The sequence below is a fragment of the Scyliorhinus torazame genome, chromosome 8 (assembly GCF_047496885.1).
Source record: "Scyliorhinus torazame isolate Kashiwa2021f chromosome 8, sScyTor2.1, whole genome shotgun sequence".
Lineage (NCBI taxonomy): Eukaryota > Metazoa > Chordata > Chondrichthyes > Carcharhiniformes > Scyliorhinidae > Scyliorhinus > Scyliorhinus torazame.
The window spans coordinates 279,855,424-279,880,505 of record NC_092714.1 but is presented as its reverse complement, the minus strand read 5'-3'; the positions used below and the strand labels follow the sequence as shown (position 1 = coordinate 279,880,505).

Below are 25,082 nucleotides of genomic sequence, written 5' to 3'. Positions count from 1 at the left end.
CAGGCCCTTCGGCCCTCGATGTTGCACCGACCTGTGAAACCACTCTAAAACCCATCTACACTATTCCCTTATTGTCCATATCTCTATCCAATGACCATTTGAATGCCCTTAGTGTTGGCGAGTCCACTACTGTTGCAGGCAGGGCATTCCACGCCCTTACTACTCTCTGAGTAAAGAACCTACCTCTGACATCTGTCCTATATCTATCTCCCCTCAATTTAAAGCTATGTCCCCTCGTGCTAGACATCACCATCCGAGGAAAAAGGCTCTCACTGTCCACCCTATCTAATCCTCTGATCATCTTGTATGCCTCAATTAAGTCACCAATTAAGTCAGCCTGGCCAGATAGCATATTCCTATCAGATGCAAGGTTCTAGTTTCACACCATCACCAGACATTGATGCGAGCAGCAATTCTGTCTCCAATTCGACAAGCTTCAACGCTTCTCAGCAGAAGCACCCTTCCTGCACAGCACGTGGCCAGAACCAGTGTGCACAGTCTCATCCGACTTCAACATCTGGCACATCCATGACCTCGAATGATACTGTTGATGGTACCTCTTCAATGTCAACACCTTTCAGCTACAAGATGCCATCCAATAGCACCATCACAAACATCGAAAAAGAAAGGGACTCCAAATCGGACAGCGAAGTGATTTGACCACTTCTTGGTTCCTGTGGCACAGGGACGTTGATGGCATTCATTGCCAAGAGAGACATTTAACCATGATGATTGATGGGTTTTGGACTCACACAAATGATTTGGACTTATTGTTTAATCACCGTTCCCATGCCTTGTATATACCTTACCTTCTCTACCTGTTCTTTGTTCAGTTTTTCTTAAAGTGTACAGAAAATATGAACATATAAAAAAGGGAGGATGTGGTGATGTGCATCACTGTAAATACATGTAAGCTAGACAGACACTAGAGGGAGCACCAGAAACATCACACACACACTCAACCAATAGATAAGTTAGATAGGAGGTGACCAATGGACATTCACGATACACAAGGAGGTGACACGACCACAGGGGGGCATTACACCAACCCATACATAAAGGGCACCACACACATGATCAGCACTTTGGCCAGTGGAGACAGTCAGTGAGGAGAGGCACAGGGTTGATTCATTATCACACACACCACGTGGAAGACAGCAGCTGGTTAGTCAGTTTAGGTAGCTACAATAGGATTAGCAGTAGTGTCGAACTCAAGTTATAAAAGTGTACATAGTGTAAATAAATGAGTTGAAGTTATTTACACGTCTCGACCTTCCTTGACAAATGCAACACAAGGAAGCCGCTTATGTTACAAAGGAAGCATAACAAAACACACACCACCAAGAATCTTACCATTAGCCCAGTTCTCTGTCTTCCTGTTATTCCTTCCAAAATGAATCACCTCACACTTTTCTGCATTAAACTCCATTTGCCACCTCTCAGCCCAGCTCTGCAGCTTATCTATGTCCCTCTGTAACTTGGAACATCCTTCTGTACTGTCCACATCTCCACCGACTTTAGTGTCATCTGCAAATTTACTCACCCATCCTTCTATTCCCTCCTCCAGGTCATTTATAAAAATGACAAACAGCAGTGGCCCCAAAACAGATCCTTGTGGTACACCACTAGTAACTGGACTCCAGGCTGAACATTTCCCATCAACCACCACCCTTTGCCTTCTTCCAGCTAGCCAATTTCTGATCCAAACTGCTAAATCACCCTGAATCCCATGCCTCCGTATTTTCTGCAATAGCCTACCATGGGGAACCTTATCAAACGCTTTACTGAAATCCATATACACCACATCAACTGCTTTACCCTTATCCACCTGCTTGGTCACCTTCTCAAAGAACTCAATAAGGTTTGTGAGGCACGGCCTACCCTTCACAAAACCGTGTTGACTATCTCTAATCAAATTATTCCTTTCCAGATGATTATACATCCTATCTCTTATAAACCTTTCCAAGATTTTGCCCACAACAGAAGTAAGGCTCACTGGTCTATAGCTACCTGGATTGTCTCTACTCCCCTTCTTGAACAAGGGGACAACGTTTGCTATCCTCCAGTCTTCTGGCACTATTCCTGTAGACAAAGATGACTTAAACATCAAAACCAAAGACTCAGCAATCTCCTCCCTAGCTTCCCAGAGAATCCTAGGATAAATCCCATCCGGCCCAGGGGACTTATCTATTTTCACACTTTCCAGAATTGTTAACACCTCCTCCTTATGAGCCTCAAGCCCTTCTTGTCTAGTAGCCTGAATCTCAGTATTCTCCTCCACAACATTATCTTTTTCCTGTGTGAATACTGACGAAAAATATTCATTTAGCACCTCTCCTATCTCCTCGGACTCCACGCACAACTTCCCACTACTGTCCTTGACTGGCCCTACTCTTACCCTAATCATTTGTTTATTCCTGACATATCTATAGAAAGCTATAGGGTTATGCTTGACCCTACCTGCCAAAGACTTCTCATGTCCCCTCCTCATCCCTCTTTCAGTCAGTTTGTTTCAGTAAAAGTTTTAAAAATGAAATTGTATCCAGCAGTTTTCTTTTCATTGGTGCTGTGGGGATATCTTTCTATTTGAAAAGTTATTGCTTTTTTAATGTTAGGAACACAAAGGTAGTTTTAAGGTATTTACATTTGCATTGGAAAACATTAGAAATAAGATACAGTTTTAAGTGGGTTTAATTAAATGTTTCTGTTCCTGGAAGGGTGAAACTTATAGTTCGATACATGCTGGACAAAGGTGTTTGTAAGTGCCAAGGTTATTTTTAATTCCCACTGTGATTCTATTGTGCTTAGAGAGGGTTACGGCGTGAAAAGTAAATAGAAGTAAGTCATTGCTTAGCAACAGGAGGCTACTTTCCAGAGGGATGGGCTTTCCTTTGCTAGTTTTAATTGGAAGCCAGAACAGTTGGAGACAGGTCTTTGGGGGAGTGAACAGCTCTCAACTCTGCCAGCAGAAGTTGGACAGGACAAGGGAGTTGCAAATATGCAAGCTTCCAAAGGAACATGATATAACCCGGATAACCAGGGAATTGGGACAAAAAGAATGTTTACGGTGACTGGAACAAAGACCAAGGTATTGTTCAGAAGACTCAAGCAAAGTAAACACAGAGTTCTGAGTTAGAGATAATTGCAGAACCAGATTTGAAGTGGGACAGCAGACTTCAAAGGTAAATCAAACATCTGATGCCATTTTACTGCAGTCTGGGAATCGAGAGTTAAAGCAATTGTGAACCGTTAGTCCAGCAGTCAAGACAAAGAGGTCCTAAAGGGGTTGGGGTAAATTCCTGGACTGCATTCACTATTAAAAGTGAAGCAGAAGCTTTGTTTAAAAGTGTCATTTGGAAAACCTTGACTGCACTTCAGAATGTGATATGCTAATGGAAGTATAATTATGAGTGAAAATTTTTAAGTGTGTTTTTGGGAGTGGAGTTTGGAAACTTTCATGTGACAATCATCTGGGGGGATTCTGAGCAGAAATGCCAGACATTCACTTGGGTTCAGAACGGAATGTGTATATCTGACCACAGCCACCTTGTGTGCTTAAAGGGACTTTGAGTTACTGAGACCATCTTTGTTCTAAGATAAGTGGCGTACCACAAGGATCTGTTCTGGGGCCGTTGCTGTTTGTCATTTTTATCAATGACCTAGAGGAGGGCGCAGAAGGGTGGGTGAGTAAATTTGCAGACGACACTAAAGTCGGTGGTGTTGTCGACAGTGCGGAAGGATGTAGCAGGTTACAGAGGGACATAGATAAGCTGCAGAGCTGGGCTGAGAGGTGGCAAATGGAGTTTAATGTAGAGAAGTGTGAGGTGATTCACTTTGGAAGGAATGCGGAATATTTGGCTAATGGTAAAGTTCTTGGAAGTGTGGATGAGCAGAGGGATCTAGGTGTCCATGTACATAGATCCCTGAAAGTTGCCACCCAGGTTGATAGGGTTGTGAAGAAGGTCTATGGAGTGTTGGCCTTTATTGGTAGAGGGATTGAGTTCCGGAGTCATGAGGTCATGTTGCAGCTGTACAAAACTCTGGTACGGCCGCATTTGGAGTATTGCGTACAGTTCTGGTCACCGCATTATAGGAAGGACGTGGAAGCTTTGGAGCGGGTGCAGAGGAGATTTACCAGGATGTTGCCTGGTATGGAGGGAAAATCTTATGAGGAAAGGCTGATGGACTTGAGGTTGTTTTCGTTAGAGAGAAGAAGGTTAAGAGGAGACTTAATAGAGGCATACAAAATGATCAGGGGGTTAGATAGGGTGGACAGTGAGAGCCTTCTCCCGCGGATGGAAATGGCTAGCACAAGGGGACATAGCCTTAAACTGAGGGGTAATAGATATAGGACAGAGGTCAGAGGTAGGTTCTTTACGCAAAGAGTAGTGAGGCCGTGGAATGCCCTACCTGCAACAGTAGTGAACTCGCCAACACTGAGGGCATTTAAAAGTTTATTGGATAAGCATATGGATGATAATGGCATAGTGTAGGTTAGATGGCTTTTGTTTTTTGACTTCCCATGTCGGTGCAACATCGTGGGCCGAAGGGCCTGTACTGCGCTGTATCGTTCTATGTTCTATGTTCTATATGCTTTGTAATCTCAAAATCTGTGTATTGTTGTTAGGCAAAGGGGGAAGTAAGGAAGTATTGTATAATAACTCAATTTTTCAGGTTTAATAAATGTTTTTTTCTTGTTAAAGCTAATTTGAGGTCCTAGGACTCTTCTCCGCCACGTTTTATAAAGAACAATAAAAGTTACAATCTCTTGAGCCAGGATTCCATTTTGGGATCGTAACACAACGGAAATTGTAACAACATCCAAGTTATAATTTGAGGGAAACTGAAAAAAGTGGGACGGACTATCACAGGGTCAGCAGCCAGTCAGGGACTCTGAATAGAATCGAGGAACTTAAAAGGATGCAAGACCTCCAGATAACATAAGATATCAGAGACCAGCCCACCGAGCCTGTTCCATCATCCAATACGGGTATGGCTAATCTTCCACGTCAACTCCACTGTCCTGCCTGCCCCCATATGCCTCGGTTCCCTGAGAGACCAAAATCTATCTCGGCCATTAAAATATTCAACAATGGAGCATCCACAGCCTCTGGGATAGAGAATCGCAAAGATTCACAACCCTCTGAGGAACTTTATCCTCACATTAGCCCTAAATAATTGGCCCCCTAATCCTGAGACTGTATTTTCGCTGGTTGGGGAATCTAGAAGAATCTCTCAGCATTGACCCTGTCACGCCCCTTCAGAATCCTCTATGTTTCAGTGAGATCGTCTCTCATTCTTCCAAACTCCAGAGTACTTAAATCCAATTTACCCTCCTCATAGGACAACGCCCTCCACCCCAGGATCAATCTAATGAACCTGTGCTGGACCATCCCCAGTCCAAGTGGTTAATGTGGAGACCAAAGCCGCACATGGTGCTCCAGATGCGGTTTTACCAAAACCTTTATAATTGTAGCAAGACTTCTTTATCCCTGTATCCAATCTCCTCGCAGGAAAGGTAAGCATGACATTGGCCCCCCTAACTGCTTCCTGTACTTGCATACGAACATTGTGTGCCTTGTGTGAGTAAACGCAAACCCCCCTGAACATCAAAATACATCTGAACATACAAGCAAGAGTAAGAGTGGCCTTTCGGCCTCTCAAGCCTTTTCTGCCATATTCTGCTTTTCTATTCTTATAACTAAAATTATTTTGCACTTTCCCACATACCCACTCACTTCACATATCCATATCTGTCCAGGTCTCTTTGCAGTCTCTGTTCCCTCTTCACAACCTGCATTTGCACCTAGTTTTGAACCATCTGTTACGTGCACTGGACTTTACAAGACGGTTATGTTTCAAAAGTTCTCCTTTAAGTTAAAGTTGAAAGTTCCAGGAGCACTCAGCTCAGAGACATGCCCATGTGATCTAGTTGCCATGGGGGAGGGGGAGGGAGGGGGTAAATCTATTGAAATCAAATGACAATATTTGCACCTTTCCACAATAACTCACTGTAAAGAACAGCTGTTTTGCGAGATAGCGTTAGAGAGAAAAGGCAGCTGTGGGGAAGCAGAATGCTTGTAATTGTTTCTTTCCTCTTCGAAGAGAATGGAACAGACACAAGCTGCCGAGGTGGACTTGTCCGGTGAGGGTTGGATCTGGAAGATCAGATTGAGTGGAAGTGGTTTTCGAGAACAATGAAAGTTGTGATCCAGTGTGGCAGGAAGAGGTTAGTCTGCTGGAGAGTGAGAGGACTTCTTATAATTCTATAAATCTGAAAGTGTCTGTGAGATATGCTTCAATTATGTTTCTTAATGCAAAATTGCTTTTTCATTAGTTTGGTGTATTAGTTACTTGTGAATTAGTTTGTTTGTCAAAGTCAAAAAAGTGTGAAATCACATTGTTCAGTTATTGTCATCGGACATTTGGGAAATTCATTTTTTAAAGGTTATCAGTCTCGACAGTGAATGTAACAGAGCAACGAATTCAGACACTTTACTCTCAGTTTCTCCATCAAAGTTATTAAAATATTGATCATAAATAGTCGAGGCCTCAGCACTGATCCCTGCGCCCCTCAACAAGTCACTGCCTCAGAACTTGGAAATGTCCCATTAACCCTCACCGTGATGAATGTGGAAGATTTTTATTTATATTAGGAGGGTTCCCTGTTGAGTAGCTAATTAGAGACATTGTATTCAGTTAGCAAGGTGATGTAGTTGATGGAAGGAGCCAGGGGTTGAAGCAGTCGGGTGTTGAAGATTTCAGTTTTGGTTTGTGGCTGGAAGGGGAGCTGAGAAGTTTCTGAAGAAATACATCCAGAGATTCTGCATGATTCTGGCAGGGTTCAGGTCTATCTTTTCAAACAGTCACAAAAGACATCTCTGCGGGCAGCACGGTGGCGCAGTGGGTTAGCCCTGTTGACTCATGGCGCCAAGGTCCCAGGTTCGATCCTGGCTCTGGGTCACTGTCTGTGTGGAGTTTGCACATTCTCCCTGTGATGCGTGGGTTTCGCCCCCACAACCCAAAAATGTGCAGGCTAGGTGGATTGGCCACGCTAAATTGCCCCTTAATTGGAAAAAATTAATATTGAACTCTAAATTTATTTTAAAAAGACATCTCTGTACAGCAAGTATTCCAGAGTGCTAGCTGTATTTAAAAGTGGATTGTGATCTGAGATGGGTTTGTTGTTTGCGTGGAAGTAAAGATAGCAGTTTAGGGTTATTGGGTTGCTGTATTGAGTAGCATTCTTTAAAAATGAAAAATGAAATGAAATGAAAATCGCTTATTGTCACAAAGTAAGCTTCACATAAAGTTCCTGTGAAAAACCCCTAGTCACCACATTCCGGTGCCTGTTCGGGGAGGCTGGTACGGGAATTGAACCCACGCTGCTGGCCTGCCTGGGTCTGCTTTAAAAGCCAGCTATTTAGCCCTGTGCTAAACCAGCCCCTAATAATAATAATAGCTTATTGTCACAAGTAGGCTTCAATGAAGATACTGTGAAAAGCCCCTAGTCGCCACATTCTGGCGCCTGTTCGGGGAGGCTGGAACGGGAATTGAACCCATGCTGCTGGTCTTGCTCTGCATTACAAGCCAGCTGTTTAGCCCACTGTGCTAAACCAGCCCCATGCTGTAAGGGGTAATTGTAGCTATTTTTGGGTGTGATGTTAAAGATATTTTAATACTGTGTCAGTAATAAAGTTTGTTTTAATTTACCATATTCCTATTTCTTCCTGAAATCACTCCTGGAGTGAGGTAGCCTTTCCTCCCAGTCTTACAAAATTAAAATTAAATATTAGGGTTTCTGTCAGTATCGTAGCCACTGGTCTGGGATTGTAATACCATCACTGTTTCTTTTCCGTTAACCAATCCTCTGTCCATGCTAATCTTATAGCCCAAACTCCGAGCCCTAACCTTGTGTGTGGCACTTTCTCAAATGCCTTTTGAAACCAGCATACTTACTGTTTCCCATTATCTCACATTCTCAAAAAGCTCCAACACAGTTTGCCAAACGCAATTTCCCTTTTGTGAAACCAAGTTGACTTTGTCGGATCAAAGTTTGATTTTCTAAATGCTTTAAGAGTAGATTATTGTACTTTCCTGGTGATTGGTGTCAGCCATGTCGACCCCATTTTCTCCCTCCCTCTTGGACAGCAGTGTTTCATCTGCTAATTTCCTACTTGCTAAGAGCTCCCCCATTTCCCCACTCCCCACCTCTCCCTCCCCTCCATTTCCCCACTCCTCATCTCTCCCTCCCCATGTGATAACCCTAATAAGAACCACTGGGGTGACTTATCGACCTCACTGTGGGGCTCGTGGAGTACGAGTTCCCATGGTAACAGGCGGAGGCCTACTCAGCTAGGACTTGTTACTGAGTCCTTCAAATGCCATCCTGCCTCGGATTGGGAATTCCGTAGTCCCGGGCCGGGAGTCCCAGTTAGCCCCGGACTGGGAGTTCCCGTTAGTCCCGGACTGGGAGTTCCTGTTAGTCCCGGGCTGGGAGTTCCCGTTAGTCCCGGGCTGGGAGTTCCCGTTAGTCCCGGACTGGGAGTTCCCGTTAGTCCCGGACTGGGAGTTCCCGTTAGTCCCGGACTGGGAGTTACCGTTAGTCCCAGGCTGGGAGTTCCCGTTAGTCCCGGGCTGGGAGTTCCCGTTAGTCCCGGGTTGGGAGTTCCCGTTAGTCCCGGGCTGGGAGTTCCCGTTAGTCCCGGGCTGGGAGTTCCCGTTAGTCCCGTACTGGGAGTTCCCGTTAGTCCCGGGCTGGGAGTTCCCGTTAGTCCCGTACTGGGAGTTCCCGTTAGTCCCGGGCTAGGAGTTCCCGTTAGTCCCGGACTGAGAGTTCCCGTTAGTCCCGGGCTGGGAGTTCCTGTTAGTCCCGGACTGGGAGTTCCTGTTAGTCCCTGACTGGGAGTTCCTGTTAGTCCCGGACTGGGAGTTCCCGTTAGTCCCGGACTGGGAGTTCCTGTTAGTCCCGGGCTGGGAGTTCCCGTTAGTCCCGGGCTGGGAGTTCCCGTTAGTCCCGGACTGGGAGTTCCCGTTAGTCCCGGACTGGGAGTTCCCGTTAGTCCCGGGCTGGGAGTTGCTGTTAGTCCCGGGCTGGGAGTTCCCTTTAGTCCCGGACTGGGAGTTCCCGTTAGTCCCGGGCTGGGAGTTCCCGTTAGTCCCGGGCTGGGAGTTCCCGTTAGTCCCGTACTGGGAGTTCCCGTTAGTCCCAGGCTGGGAGTTCCCGTTAGTCCCGGACTGAGAGTTCCCGTTAGTCCCGGGCTGGGAGTTCCTGTTAGTCCCGGACTGGGAGTTCCTGTTAGTCCCTGACTGGGAGTTCCCGTTAGTCCCGGACTGGGAGTTACCGTTAGTCCCGGGCTGGGAGTTCCTGTTAGTCCCGGGCTGGGAGTTCCCGTTAGTCCCGGACTGGGAGTTCCCGTTAGTCCCGGGCTGGGAGTTCCCGTTAGTCCCGGGCTGGGAGTTCCTGTTAGTCCCGGACTGGGAGTTCCCGTTAGTCCCGGGCTGGGAGTTCCCGTTAGTCCCGGGCTGGGAGTTCCCGTTAGTCCCGGGCTGGGAGTTCCCGCTAGTCCCGGACTGGGAGTTCCCGTTAGTCCCGGGCTGGGAGTTACCGTTAGTCCCGGGCTGGGAGTTACTGTTAGTCCCGGACTGGGAGTTCCCGTTAGTCCCGGACTGGGAGTTCCCGTTAGTCCCAGACTGGGAGTTCCCGTTAGTCCCGGGCTGGGAGTTCCTGTTAGTCCCAGATTGGGAGTTCCCGTTAGTCCCGGGCTGGGAGTTCCCTTTAGTCCCGGGCTGGGAGTTCCCGTTAGTCCCAGGCTGGGAGTTCCCGTTAGTCCCGGACTGGGAGTTCTCGTTAGTCCCAGACTGGGAGTTCCCGTTAGTCCCGGGCTGGGAGTTCCCGTTAGTCCCGGACTAGGAGTTCCCGTTAGTCCCGGACTGGGAGTTCCCGTTAGTCCCGGGCTGGGAGTTCCCTTTAGTCCCGGGCTGGGAGTTCCCGTTAGTCCCGGGCTGGGAGTTCCAGTTAGTCCCGGACTGGGAGTTCCTGTTAGTCCCGGGCTGGGAGTTCCCGTTAGTCCCGGGCTGGGAGTTCCCGTTAGTCCCGGACTGGGAGTTCCCGCTAGTCCCGGGCTGGGAGTTCCTGTTAGTCCCTGACTGGGAGTTCCCGTTAGTCCCGGGCTGGGAGTTCCCGTTAGTCCCGGGCTGGGACTTCCTGTTAGTCCCGGGCTGGGAGTTCCCGCTAGTCCCGGGCTGGGAGTTCCTGTTAGTCCCGGGCTGGGAGTTCCCGTTAGACCCGGACTGGGAGTTCCCGTTAGTCCCGGGCTGGGAGTTCCCGCTAGTCCCGGGCTGGGAGTTCCTGTTAGTCCCGGGCTGGGAGTTCCTGTTAGTCCCGGGCTGGGAGTTCCCGTTAGTCCCGGATTGGGAGTTCCCGTTAGTCCCGGACTGGGAGTTCCCGTTAGTCCCGGGCTGGGAGTTCCCGTTAGTCCCGGGCTGGGAGTTCCCGTTAGTCCCGGGCTGGGAGTTCCCGTTAGTCCCGGGCTGGGAGTTCCTGTTAGTCCCGGGCTGGGAGTTCCTGTTAGTCCCGGGCTGGGAGTTCCCGTTAGTCCCGGGCTGGGAGTTCCCGTTAGTCCCGGGCTGGGAGTTCCCGCTAGTCCCGGGCTGGGAGTTCCTGTTAGTCCCGGGCTGGGAGTTCCTGTTAGTCCCGGGCTGGGAGTTCCCGTTAGTCCCGGGCTGGGAGTTCCCGTTAGTCCCGGACTGGGAGTTCCCGTTAGTCCCGGGCTGGGAGTTCCAGTTAGTCCCGGGCTGGGAGTTACCGTTAGTCCCGGGCTGGGAGTTACTGTTAGTCCCGGACTGGGAGTTCCCGTTAGTCCCGGACTGGGAGTTCCTGTTAGTCCCGGACTGGGAGTTCCAGTTAGTCCCGGACTGGGAGTTCCCGTTCCCGGACTGGGAGTTCCCGTTAGTCCCGGACTGGGAGTTCATGTTAGTCCCAGACTGGGTGTTCCCGTTAGTCGCGGGCTGGGAGTTCCCGTTAGTCCCGGGCTGGGAGTTCCCGTTAGTCCCGGGCTGGGAGTTCCCGTTAGTCCCGGGCTGGGAGTTCCCGTTAGTCCCGGGCTGGGAGTTCCTGTTAGTCCCAGATTGGGAGTTCCCGTTAGTCCCGGGCTGGGAGTTCCCGTTAGTCCCGGACTGGGAGTTCCTGTTAGTCCCGGACTGGGAGTTCCTGTTAGTCCCGGGCTGGGAGTTCCTGTTAGTCCCGGACTGGGAGTTCCTGTTAGTCCCGGGCTGGGAGTTCCCGTTAGTCCCGGGCTGGGAGTTCCCGTTAGTCCCGGGCTGGGAGTTCCCATTAGTCCCGGGCTGGGAGTTCCCGTTAGTCCCGGACTGGGAGTTACCGTTAGTCCCGGACTGGGAGTTCCCGTTAGTCCCGGACTGGGAGTTCCCGTTAGTCCCGGGCTGGGAGTTCCCGTTAGTCCCGGACTGGGAGTTCCCGTTAGTCCCGGACTGGGAGTTCCCGTTAGTCCCGGGCTGGGAGTTCCCTTTAGTCCCAGGCTGGGAGTTCCCGTTAGTCCCGGGCAGGGAGTTCCTGTTAGTCCCGGGCTGGGAGTTCCCGTTAGTCCCGGGCTGGGAGTTCCCGTTAGTCCCGGGCTGGGAGTTCCAGTTAGTCCCGGACTGGGAGTTCCCGTTAGTCCCGGGCTGGGAGTTCCCGTTAGTCCCGGGCTGGGAGTTCCCGTTAGTCCCGGGCTGGGAGTTCCCGTTAGTCCCGGGCTGGGAGTTCCCGTTAGTCCCGGGCTGGGAGTTCCCGTTAGTCCCGGGCTGGGAGTTCCCGTTAGTCCCGGGCTGGGAGTTCCTGTTAGTCCCGGACTGGGAGTTCCCGTTAGTCCCGGACTGGGAGTTCCAGTTAGTCCCGGACTGGGAGTTCCTGTTAGTCCCGGGCTGGGAGTTCCTGTTAGTCCCGGGCTGGGAGTTCCTGTTAGTCCCGGCCTGGGAGTTCCCGTTAGTCCCGGACTGGGAGTTCCCGTTAGACCCGGGCTGGGAGTTCCGGTTAGTCTCGGGCTGGGAGTTCCCGTTAGTCCCGGGCTGGGAGTTCCCGTTAGTCCCGGACTGGGAGTTCCCGCTAGTCCCGGGCTGGGAGTTCCTGTTAGTCCCGGGCTGGGAGTTCCCGCTAGTCCCGGGCTGGGAGTTCCTGTTAGTCCCGGGCTGGGAGTTCCCGTTAGTCCCGGACTGGGAGTTCCCGTTAGTCCCGGACTGGGAGTTCCCGTTAGTCCTGGGCTGGGAGTTCCCGTTAGTCCTGGGCTGGGAGTTCCCGTTAGACCCGGACTGGGAGTTCCCGTTAGTCCCGGGCTGGGAGTTCCCATTAGGCCCGGACTGGGAGTTCCCGTTAGTCCCGGAGTGGGAGTTCCCGTTAGTCCCGGACTGGGAGTGCCCGTTAGTCCCGGAGTGGGAGTTCCCGTTAGTCCCGGGCTGGGAGTTCCCGTTAGTCCCGGGCTGGGAGTTCCCATTAGCCCCAGACTGGGGGTTCCCGTTAGTCCCGGGCTGGGAGTTCCCGCTAGTCCCGGGCTGGGAGTTCCTGTTAGTCCCGGGCTGGGAGTTCCCGTTAGACCCGGACTGGGAGTTCCCGTTAGTCCCGGGCTGGGAGTTCCCGCTAGTCCCGGGCTGGGAGTTCCTGTTAGTCCCGGGCTGGGAGTTCCTGTTAGTCCCGGGCTGGGAGTTCCCGTTAGTCCCGGATTGGGAGTTCCCGTTAGTCCCGGACTGGGAGTTCCCGTTAGTCCCGGGCTGGGAGTTCCCGTTAGTCCCGGGCTGGGAGTTCCCGTTAGTCCCGGGCTGGGAGTTCCCGTTAGTCCCGGGCTGGGAGTTCCTGTTAGTCCCGGGCTGGGAGTTCCTGTTAGTCCCGGGCTGGGAGTTCCCGTTAGTCCCGGGCTGGGAGTTCCCGTTAGTCCCGGGCTGGGAGTTCCTGTTAGTCCCGGGCTGGGAGTTCCTGTTAGTCCCTGACTGGGAGTTCCCGTTAGTCCCGGGCTGGGAGTTCCCGTTAGTCCCGGACTGGGAGTTCCCGTTAGTCCCGGGCTGGGAGTTCCCGTTAGTCCCGGGCTGGGAGTTACCGTTAGTCCCGGGCTGGGAGTTACTGTTAGTCCCGGACTGGGAGTTCCCGTTAGTCCCGGACTGGGAGTTCCTGTTAGTCCCGGACTGGGAGTTCCAGTTAGTCCCGGACTGGGAGTTCCCGTTCCCGGACTGGGAGTTCCCGTTAGTCCCGGACTGGGAGTTCCCGTTAGTCGCGGGCTGGGTGTTCCCGTTAGTCGCGGGCTGGGAGTTCCCGTTAGTCCCGGGCTGGGAGTTCCCGTTAGTCCCGGGCTGGGAGTTCCCGTTAGTCCCGGGCTGGGAGTTCCCGTTAGTCCCGGGCTGGGAGTTCCCGTTAGTCCCGGGCTGGGAGTTCCTGTTAGTCCCAGATTGGGAGTTCCCGTTAGTCCCGGGCTGGGAGTTCCCGTTAGTCCCGGACTGGGAGTTCCTGTTAGTCCCGGACTGGGAGTTCCTGTTAGTCCCGGGCTGGGAGTTCCTGTTAGTCCCGGACTGGGAGTTCCTGTTAGTCCCGGGCTGGGAGTTCCCGTTAGTCCCGGGCTGGGAGTTCCCGTTAGTCCCGGGCTGGGAGTTCCCATTAGTCCCGGGCTGGGAGTTCCCGTTAGTCCCGGACTGGGAGTTACCGTTAGTCCCGGACTGGGAGTTCCCGTTAGTCCCGGACTGGGAGTTCCCGTTAGTCCCGGGCTGGGAGTTCCCGTTAGTCCCGGACTGGGAGTTCCCGTTAGTCCCGGACTGGGAGTTCCCGTTAGTCCCGGGCTGGGAGTTCCCTTTAGTCCCCGGCTGGGAGTTCCCGTTAGTCCCGGGCTGGGAGTTCCTGTTAGTCCCGGGCTGGGAGTTCCCGTTAGTCCCGGGCTGGGAGTTCCCGTTAGTCCCGGGCTGGGAGTTCCAGTTAGTCCCGGACTGGGAGTTCCCGTTAGTCCCGGGCTGGGAGTTCCCGTTAGTCCCGGGCTGGGAGTTCCTGTTAGTCCCGGGCTGGGAGTTCCCGTTAGTCCCGGGCTGGGAGTTCCCGTTAGTCCCGGGCTGGGAGTTCCCGTTAGTCCCGGGCTGGGAGTTCCCGTTAGTCCCGGGCTGGGAGTTCCTGTTAGTCCCGGACTGGGAGTTCCCGTTAGTCCCGGACTGGGAGTTCCAGTTAGTCCCGGACTGGGAGTTCCTGTTAGTCCCGGGCTGGGAGTTCCTGTTAGTCCCGGGCTGGGAGTTCCTGTTAGTCCCGGCCTGGGAGTTCCCGTTAGTCCCGGACTGGGAGTTCCCGTTAGACCCGGGCTGGGAGTTCCGGTTAGTCTCGGGCTGGGAGTTCCCGTTAGTCCCGGGCTGGGAGTTCCCGTTAGTCCCGGACTGGGAGTTCCCGCTAGTCCCGGGCTGGGAGTTCCTGTTAGTCCCGGGCTGGGAGTTCCCGCTAGTCCCGGGCTGGGAGTTCCTGTTAGTCCCGGGCTGGGAGTTCCCGTTAGTCCCGGACTGGGAGTTCCCGTTAGTCCCGGACTGGGAGTTCCCGTTAGTCCTGGGCTGGGAGTTCCCGTTAGTCCTGGGCTGGGAGTTCCCGTTAGACCCGGACTGGGAGTTCCCGTTAGTCCCGGGCTGGGAGTTCCCATTAGGCCCGGACTGGGAGTTCCCGTTAGTCCCGGAGTGGGAGTTCCCGTTAGTCCCGGACTGGGAGTGCCCGTTAGTCCCGGAGTGGGAGTTCCCGTTAGTCCCGGGCTGGGAGTTCCCGTTAGTCCCGGGCTGGGAGTTCCCATTAGCCCCAGACTGGGGGTTCCCGTTAGTCCCGGGCTGGGAGTTCCCGTTAGTCCCGGGCTGGGAGTTCCTGTTAGTCCCGGGCTGGGAGTTCCTGTTAGTCCCGGGCTGGGAGTTCCCGTTAGTCCCGGATTGGGAGTTCCCGTTAGTCCCGGACTGGGAGTTCCCGTTAGTCCCGGGCTGGGAGTTCCCGTTAGTCCTGGGCTGGGAGTTCCCGTTAGTCCCGGGCTGGGAGTTCCCGTTAGACCCGGGCTGGGAGTTCCTGTTAGTCCCGGGCTGGGAGTTCCTGTTAGTCCCGGGCTGGGAGTTCCCGTTAGTCCCGGGCTGGGAGTTCCCGTTAGTCCCGGGCTGGGAGTTCCTGTTAGTCCCGGGCTGGGAGTTCCTGTTAGTCCCGGGCTGGGAGTTCCTGTTAGTCCCGGGCTGGGAGTTCCCGCTAGTCCCGGGCTGGGAGTTCCTGTTAGTCCCGGGCTGGGAGTTCCAGTTAGTCCCGGGCTGGGAGTTCCAGTTAGTCCCGGGCTGGGAGTTCCCGTTAGTCCCGGGCTGGGAGTTCCGGTTAGTCTCGGGCTGGGAGTTCCCGTTAGTCCCGGGCTGGGAGTTCCCGTTAGTCCCGGACTGGGAGTTCCTGTTAGTCCCGGGCTGGGAGTTCCCGTTAGTCCCGGGCTGGGAGTTCCCGTTAGTCCCGGACTGGGAGTTCCCGCTAGTCCCGGGCTGGGAGTTCCTGTTAGTCCCGGGCTGGGAGTTCCCGCTAGTCCCGGGCTGGGAGTTCCTGTTAGTCCCGGGCTGGGAGTTCCTGTTAGTCCCGGGCTGGGAGTTCCCGTTAGTCCCGGGCTGGGAGTTCCCGTTAGTCCCGGGCTGGGAGTTCCTGTTAGTCCCGGGCTGGGAGTTCCTGTTAGTCCCGGGCTGGGAGTTCCTGTTAGTCCCGGGCTGGGAGTTCCCGCTAGTCCCGGGCTGGGAGTTCCTGTTAGTCCCGGGCTGGGAGTTCCAGTTAGTCCCGGGCTGGGAGTTCCAGTTAGTCCCGGGCTGGGAGTTCCCGTTAGTCCCGGGCTGGGAGTTCCGGTTAGTCTCGGGCTGGGAGTTCCCGTTAGTCCCGGGCTGGGAGTTCCCGTTAGTCCCGGACTGGGAGTTCCTGTTAGTCCCGGGCTGGGAGTTCCCGTTAGTCCCGGGCTGGGAGTTCCCGTTAGTCCCGGACTGGGAGTTCCCGCTAGTCCCGGGCTGGGAGTTCCTGTTAGTCCCGGGCTGGGAGTTCCCGCTAGTCCCGGGCTGGGAGTTCCTGTTAGTCCCGGGCTGGGAGTTCCCGTTAGACCCGGACTGGGAGTTCCCGTTAGTCCCGGGCTGGGAGTTCCCGCTAGTCCCGGGCTGGGAGTTCCTGTTAGTCCCGGGCTGGGAGTTCCCGTTAGTCCCGGACTGGGAGTTCCCGTTAGTCCCGGGCTGGGAGTTCCCGTTAGTCCCGGGCTGGGAGTTCCCGTTAGTCCCGGGCTGGGAGTTCCCGTTAGTCCCGGACTGGGAGTTCCCGTTAGTCCCGGGCTGGGAGTTCCCGTTAGTCCCGGGCTGGGAGTTCCCGTTAGTCCCGGGCTGGGAGTTCCCGTTAGTCCCGGGCTGGGAGTTCCCGTTAGTCCCGGGCTGGGAGTTCCCGTTAGTCCCGGGCTGGGAGTTCCTGTTAGTCCCGGGCTGGGAGTTCCCGTTAGTCCCGGATTGGGAGTTCCCGTTAGTCCCGGACTGGGAGTTCCCGTTAGTCCCGGGCTGGGAGTTCCCGTTAGTCCCGGGCTGGGAGTTCCCGTTCCTCCCGGGCTGGGAGTTCCCGTTAGTCCCGGGCTGGGAGTTCCCGTTAGTCCCGGGCTGGGAGTTCCCTTTAGTCCCGGGCTGGGAGTTCCCGTTAGTCCCGGGCTGGGAGTTCCCTTTAGTCCCGGGCTGGGAGTTCCCGCTAGTCCCGGGCTGGGAGTTCCCGTTAGTCCCGGGCTGGGAGTTCCCGTTAGTCCTGGACTGGGAGTTCCCGTTAGTCCCGGACTGGGAGTTCCCGTTAGTCCCGGGCTGGGAGTTCCCGTTAGTCCCGGGCTGGGAGTTGCTGATAGTCCCGGACTGAGAGTTCCCGTTTGTCCCAGACTGGGAGTTCCCGTTAGTCCCGGACTGGGAGTTCCCGTTCCCGGACTGGGAGTTCCCGTTCGTCCCGGACTGGGAGTTCCCGTTAGTCCCGGGCTGGGAGTTCCCGTTCCCGGACTGGGAGTTCCTGTTAGTCCCGGGCCGGGAGTCCCAGTTAGTCCCGGGCTGGGAGTTCCCGTTAGTCCCGGACTGGGAGTTCCCGTTAGTCCTGGGCTGGGAGTTCCCGTTAGTCCCGGACTGGGAGTTCCAGTTAGTCCCGGGCTGGGAGTTCCCGTTAGTCCCGGACTGGGAGTTCCCGTTAGTCCCGGACTGGGAGTTCCCGTTAGACCCGGACTGGGAGTTCCAGTTAGTCCCGGACTGGGAGTTCCCATTAGTCCCGGACTGGGAGTTCCCATTAGTCCCGGATTGGGAGTTCCCGTTACTCCCGGGCTGGGAGTTCCCGTTAGTCCCGGGCTGGGAGTTACTGTTAGTCCCGGACTGGGAGTTCCGGTTAGTCCCGGGCTGGGAGTTACCGTTAGTCCCGGACTGGGAGTTCCCGTTAGACCCGGACTGGGAGTTCCAGTTAGTCCCGGACTGGGAGTTCCCGTTAGTCCCGGACTGGGAGTTCCAGTTAGTCCCGGACTGGGAGTTCCCGTTAGACCCGGACTGGGAGTTCCTGTTAGTCCCGGGCTGGGAGTTCCTGTTAGTCTCGGACTGGGAGTTCCCGTTAGTCCCGGACTGGGAGTTCCCGTTAGTCCCGGGCTGGGAGTTCCTGTTAGTCCCGGGCTGGGAGTTCCTGTTAGTCCTGGGCTGGGAGTTCCTGTTAGTCCCGGGCTGGGAGTTCCTGTTAGTCCCGGGCTGGGAGTTCTCGTTAGTCCCGGGCTGGGAGTTCCCGTTAGTCCCGGGCTGGGAGTTCCCGCTAGTCCCGGGCTGGGAGTTCTCGTTAGTCCCGGGCTGGGAGTTCCCGTTAGTCCCAGGCTGGGAGTTCCCGTTAGTCCCGGACTGAGAGTTCCCTTTAGTCCCGGGCTGGGAGTTCCAGTTAGTCCCGGGCTGGGAGTTCCCGTTAGTCCTGGACTGGGAGTTCCCGTTAGTCCCGGGCTGGGAGTTGCTGTTAGTCCCAGACTGGGAGTTCCCGTTCCCGGACTGGGAGTTCCCGTTAGTCCCAGACTGGGACTTCCCGTTACCAGACTGGGAGTTCCTGTTAGTCCCGGACTGGGAGTTCCCGTTAGTCCCGGACTGGGAGTTCCTGTTAGTCCCGGACTGGGAGTTCCCGTTAGACCCAGACTGGGAGTTCCCGTTGGTCCCGGACTGGGAGTTCCAGTTAGTCCCGGACTGGGAGTTACCGTTAGTCCCGGACTGGGAGTTCCTGTTAGTCCCGGACTGGGAGTTCCTGTTAGACCCAGACTGGGAGTTCCCGTTGGTCCCGGACTGGGAGTTCCAGTTAGTCCCAGACTGGGAGTGCCCGTTTGTCCCGGACTGGGAGTTCCCGTTAGACCCGGACTCAGAGTTCCCGTTAGTCCCAGACTGGGAGTGCCCGTTTGTCCCGGACTGGGAGTTCCCGTGGAGTGCCCGTTTTTCCCGGACTGGGAGTTCCCGTTAGTCCGGGACTCAGAATTCCCGTTAGTCCCAGACTCGGAGTTCCTGTTAGTCCCGGACTGAGAGATCCATTAATCTCAGACCAGGAGTTCCTGTTTGTCTCAGACAGGGAATTCCGTTAGTCTCAGACCAGGAGTTCCATTTGTCTTGGACCGGGAGTTCCGTTGTGCCAGAATGGAGTTTGGTTAGTGGGGGGGGTTACACTGGGAAATCCCATTGACAGGTGGCGGGAAGATCGGATCCCACTGCCAATGAATGGCGTGCAGCCGAGAAACATGCAGCCTGGCAGACCGAAGATCCCACCCAATGTCTAATTAAATACTGCATTAGCCCAAGCTTTTACCACGCTCTAATTGCACCTCTGACCCCCATGAAGTCTGGCTGCAGTCGTATACACTAATCCAGGCTTTAACCCTTACTGCACCCAATACAAATAATACAACATATCTGATCACTTTCATCATGGGAGGTAGGTTCCAACATTGAAAGCATCACCCCACCTGGAGTAGTCTCTGTGGTCGAGGGTACCGCGCTCCGGAGATGATCCAGGTCCTCACCCCGCTCTTGACCTGTACCACACGGGGCCAATCTTCTCAAATCCAATCCCTGGATCCAAGGGGACCCATCTGTGAAATTGTGAATATAGACGGTATCGCCCAGCCTGAAACATGAAACATTTAGTGAAACATGACAGGCATTGTTTCACTAAACTTTCAATGTCAGAATCAAGCAGGGTCCATCAGCCATAGCTCCTGGTGAGCAATTTCATCTTGGTGACTCCTGTTGGGTCGTCGGTGTCATAAATGTTTTTCTGAGCCTCTGGTTTTGACTCCACCTTTCCACTTTGGTTGGGAAACTGTTGACTGAGTCTGGCTCAGAGGCTTGTCACCTGGGGTGGGGTCCTGTGGTTGAAGAGGAACTGGGCCAGTCTCGTCAAGCGAGCCGGTGGTCTGTTTCTTCATTCCGTTTCTAAACATCCGGACCACCCTCTCGCCAAACCATTAGAAGTCAGGTGGTGGGCGCCGTCCAAAAGTGCTTCATCCCATTGGACGTTGTGAATGCCTGGAATTGTCCTCTGGTGAAAGGGGTCCCATTGTCGGACCTGAGATCCTCCAGTATCCTATGGGTGCAAAATGATTGTTGAAATATTTCTATAGTTGTGGAAGACATCAATGCCTGTCCATCCATTTAGAATGGGCTTTCATCAAGATCATAAACATTGACCCCACGAATAGCCCAGCGAGGACCATCTGTACCCGTACTCAAGGCCTTCCTGGCCATTCCAATAACGAGGCCAACGGCAGGATATTTGATCCTTCTGACATGACAGGCATTGTTTCACTAAACTTTCAATGTCAGAATCAAGCAGGGTCCATCAGCCATAGCTCCTGGTGAGCAATTTCATCTTGGTGACTCCTGAGTGACCATTGTGGAGCTCCTTAAAGATCGGGCACCGGCCAGGGTGAGGCACAGCCACTCGGGCTCCCCCTCGGAGGATGCCATCTTCCACGCGGAGTTCTTGATGTTTAGATAGGAAGAGCTTCAGGTCGTCCGGAGGGTGTCCTTGAATTCTGCTGCTTTGCATCTCGTGGTGTAGTTTTGCCTGTACTCTTTCTGGGTCCATGTCTGGATCTGCCTCGTGGACACACGTAGGGTGTTCATAAAATTCAAGTTAAAGTGTCCTCATCCATTCCCGATGGTGCGGGGGGAGGCAATTCAAGGCGTCAGTATTGGCTTTGTGCACTCCTGGATGGTGCTTGAAGGAATATTCATAAGCCATCAATAAGAGTGCCCAGCAGAGAATCCCAGCCAAGGCGAGAGGAGGGATCGCCTTGTCCTCCTTAAAAAGTCCCAACAGGGGTTTATAGTCCGTGATTATGGTAAAGTGTCGGCCGCAGACGTACAGATGGAATTTCTTCACTCCGAATATCACAGCGAACCTCTTTATCAAACAAAGAACAAAGAAATGTACAGCACAGGAACAGGCCCTTCGGCCCTCCAAGCCCGCGCCGACCATGCTGCCCGTAAAAACTAAAATCTTCTACACTTCCTGGGTCCGTATCCCTCTATTCCCATCCTATTCATGTATTTGTCAAGATGCCCCTTAAATGTCACTATCGTCCCTGCTTCCACCACCTCCTCCGGCAGCGAGTTCCAGGCACCCACTACCCTCTGTGTAAAAAACTTGCCTCGTACATCTCCTCTAAACCTTGCCCCTCTCACCTTAAACCTATGCCCCCTAGTAATTGACCCCTCTACCCTGGGAAAAAGTATCTGACTATCCACTCTGTCTATGCCCCTCATAATTTTGTAGACATCTATCAGGTCGCCCCTCAACCTCCTTCGCTCCAGTGAGAACAAACCGAGTTTATTCAACCGCTCCTCATAGCTAATGCCCTCCATACCAGGCAACATTCTGGTAAATCTCTTCTGCACCCTCTCTAAAGCCTCCACATCCTTCTGGTAGTGTGGCGACCAGAATTGAACACTATACTCCAAGTGTGGCCTGTTAGACGTTTTAGTTGCTGTGATATGAAGAGTCTAAAGTTCTTGTTCCTTTTCACCAAACACCATTTATTTCACTTCCATAACCTTTCACAAAACTCTTAACACACCACCTGACAGAGGCCACCTGAAGCCCCTTTACATATCAGTGTCAATTAATGGATACTTAACATAAATGAGACAACTAATTGCAATGTCTCTCAACCCATTACTTAACAGTCTCCCCTTCCTTGGAGAAAAAAAATAATTAGGTGAAAACAAAATTTCAAGAAACTCAAAAACACACATGATTCCCCCCCTTTTTTTTGTTTGGACGAGAAAGAAAAAAAACCAGTCACAGAAACAAGCGCCCTTCATTAACAATATCCAAAAGTTTCTGTGAACTCGCCACTCTTTTCGTAAAACAGTCTGACAGTTGATAGCTCCTGTCGACCCATTTAATTTTTGTTATTTCCCCTCTGTCCAACATCTGCTTCAAACTTGCGATGTCTATCCGTAACCTCTTTTCATTGACACTTTTTGTCGAGTGCACATTTTCCCACAGGGATTTATTGTCAATGTGACAGTCAATAGGTATATTACCCAAATCCCCGAATCCCAAAATTTCTGTCAATATCATACTTATATAAAAAGCCATATCCACCGCCTCTACAAGGCTTAACGTCTCTGCAGCCAAAGCGCTTTTTACCACTCTCCTTATTTTCTTTGTTTCCCACACAAGCGGGCAACATTTACCATTGTTCCCAAAAAGGAAAATTATAAAACCTCCTGCGCTTGAATCCCCATCACATAAATTTGTGTAGGACGCATCGCTATAAACTATGAGTTTCAAGTGCTTAAGGTCACCTTAAACCGGGAACTTCAAAACACACTCCTGCATTTTTTAGTTTGGCCAACGCTTTATTTGCTCTTATTATGTCTTCCACTTTGGGATCATTCATTTTTGTACTCAACTCTAGGACATCAAAACTCACGTCCGGTCTAGTCTGTCTACCTAACCAGTTCAGTTGCACAATTAAACTTCGCAGTTGCTCTTTTTCCATCTTTGAAACCATTGCGTCTTTTTGTGAAACTCGGCCACGACTAATTGCTATTGGGGTGATGCTTTCCAAATAAGATTGCTGACGTAAAGTTGCCCCTAACTTAGTCTGTCCAATTTCCAGTCCAATATATTTAAATGTACCAGAAGCCTGACTTCCAACCCTGAATTCTTTCCTCAAAACAGAGATTACAATAGCTTCAAAATCACTAGTCCCACCCTACAAAAAATCATCGACATGCATCGACATTACTCCGGGTGCTCCGGTTTCCTCCCACAAGTCCCAAAAGACGTGCTGTTAGGTGAATTGAACATTCTGAATTCTCCCTCTGTGTACCTGAACAGGTGCCAGAGTGTGGCGACTAGGCGCTTTTCACAGTAACTTCATTGCTGTGTTAATGTAAACCTACTTGTGACAATAAAGATTATTATTATTGTCCAAATCACACTGAAGGATCTCTGTATCCTCCTCACAGCTTACCCTCCCACCCAACTTGGTGTCATCTGTAAATTTGGAGATATGACACTTTGTTCCCTCATCTAAATCATTGATATATATTGAGAATAGCTGGGGTCCCAGCACCGATCCCTGCGGTACCCCGTTAATCACTGCTTGTCAATTTGAAATAGATCCGTTAATTCCTACTCTTTGTTTCCTGTCTGCCAACCAGCTTTCTATCCATCTCAATACACTGCCCCTAACCCCATGTGCTTTAACTTTACACATCAATCTTATTCGGGACGTTGTCAAACTTTGTCAATAATGAATGGCAGTGGGTTTGAAGGACTGAATGGCCCATTCCTGCTCCTAGACTCCATGTTTGTATCCAATGGGACACGTACCCTCCCTGAACTCCTCCCTAATTCAAACCTTCTGTGTCCTCACCTGGTCTCAACACAACACTCCTTCCCCTAGTCCCACTGCCAGACACTGACCCTCCCACACACTGACCCCCCCCCCCCCCCCCGGACACTGACCCCTGGACAGTGACCCTTCCACACACTAACCCCCCCCCCCACCGGACACAGACCCCTGGACACTGCTCCTCCCACACACTGAACCCCCCCCCCCCCCGGACACTGACCCTCCCACACACTGAACCCCCCCCCCCACCGGACACAGACCCCTGGACACTGCTCCTCCCACACACTGAACCCCCCCCCCCCCGGACACTGACCCTCCCACACACTGACCCCCCCCGGACACTGACCCCTGGACACTGACCCTTCCACATACTGACCCCCCCCTAGACACAGACCCCTGGCCACTGACCCCTCCCCCCCAGACAGTGACCACCGGACAATGACCCTCCCACACACTGACCCTCCCACACTCTGACCTCTTGGACACAGACCCCTGGACACTGACCCTCCCACACACTGACCCCCCCCGCGGACACTGACCCCGCCCCCCCAGACAGTGACCCCCGGACAATGACCCTCCCACACACTGACCCCCCCCCCCGGACACTGACCCCTAGACACTAGCCCCCCCCCCAGACACTGACCCCGCCCCCCCAGACACTGACCCCGCCCCCCCAGACACTGACCCCGCCCCCCCAGACAGTGACCCCCGGACAATGACCCTCCCACACACTCAATCCCGACCCCCGGACACTGACCCCCGACCCCGCTCTGACCCGCTGACCTGTGTCCATGGCCCCCACGGGGCGGATCCGGGACTGAAACCCGCGGCTGAGAAACACCAACAACGTCACAAACCCCCCCCCCCCCCCCGGACTGACCCCCCCCCGGGACTGACCCCCCCCGGGACTGACCCCCCCCCCCCCCCGGACTGACCCCCCCCCCCCCCCGGACTGACCCCCCCCCGGGACTGACCCCCCCCGGGACTGACCCCCCCCCGGGACTGACCCCCCCCGGGACTGACCCCCCCCGGGACTGACCCCCCCCCCCTCCGGGACTGACCCACCCCCCCCCCCGGGACCCCCCCCCGGACTGACCCCCCCCCCCCGGACTGACACCCCCCCCAGGACCCCCCGCCCCCCGGGACTGACCCCTCCCCCCCGGGACTGGACCCCCCCGGGACTGACCCCCCCCCTGGAACCCCCCCCGCCCCCCCTGGACCCCCCCCCCGGACTGAGCCCCCCTCCCGAGACCCCCCCCCCGGACCCCCCCCGGGACTGACCCCCCCTGGGACTGAACCCCCCGGGACTGACCCCCACCCCCGGGACTGACCCCCACCCCCGGGACTGACCCCCACCCCCGGGACTGACCCCCCCCCTGGACTGACCCCCCCCCGGGACTGACACCCCCCGGGACTGACCCCCCCCGGGACTGACCCCCACCCCCCCCGGGACTGGACCCCCCCCCCAGGGACTGACCCCCCTCCCGGGACTGACCCCCCCCGGATGTAAATTGGATGGACGGACTGTAGGGGGATTTCCGAGGGGCTGCGGTTCCAGACCCTCCCCCGAGGGAGTCAGCGGCATGGACCCCATGACCCTCCCTCTGGGCCACGCCTCGGGGAGAGGGTGCGGCCGGAAGCTAAACGGCCCCCTTATGGCGACTCAGGTGAGACACCTCCACTGTGCCCTTGGCATCACCCCCATCCTGCATACCCTCACCCCCATCCTGCATACCCTCACCCCCATCCTGCATACCCTCACCCCCATCCTGCGTACCCTCACCCCCATCCTGCGTACCCTCACCCCCATCCTGCATACCCTCACCCCCATCCTGCATACCCTCACCCCCATCCTGCGTACCCTCACCCCCATCCTGCATACCCTCACCCCCTTCCTGCATACCCTCACCCCCATCCTGCATACCCTCACCCCCATCCTGCATACCCTCACCCCCATCCTGCGTACCCTCACCCCCATCCTGCATACCCTCACCCCCATCCTGCATACCCTCACCCCATCCTGCGTACCCTCACCCCCATCCTGCGTACCCTCACCCCCATCCTGCATACCCTCACCCCATCCTGCGTACCCTCACCCCCATCCTGCATACCCTCACCCCCATCCTGCATACCCTCACCCCTTGTGCTCACCCCTCACCTTCCTCAATCCCTCCCACCCCCCATGTGGCCCCCACCAGGCGGACGGGGAGTGGT

At 54.3% G+C, this 25,082-nt stretch overlaps 1 protein-coding gene across 1 annotated transcript in view; it reads right to left on the bottom strand.

Moving 5' to 3' along the window:
- The window catches only part of LOC140428916 (uncharacterized), a 52,689-nt gene extending 44,493 nt beyond the window's left edge, over positions 1 to 8,196 (bottom strand). The window contains exon 1 of the mRNA XM_072515563.1: positions 8,094 to 8,196. Coding sequence (XP_072371664.1) covers positions 8,094 to 8,196 — 103 coding nt within the window. The remainder of the gene's footprint in view (positions 1 to 8,093) is intronic.
- Positions 8,197 to 25,082: the final 16,886 nt, after the last annotated feature.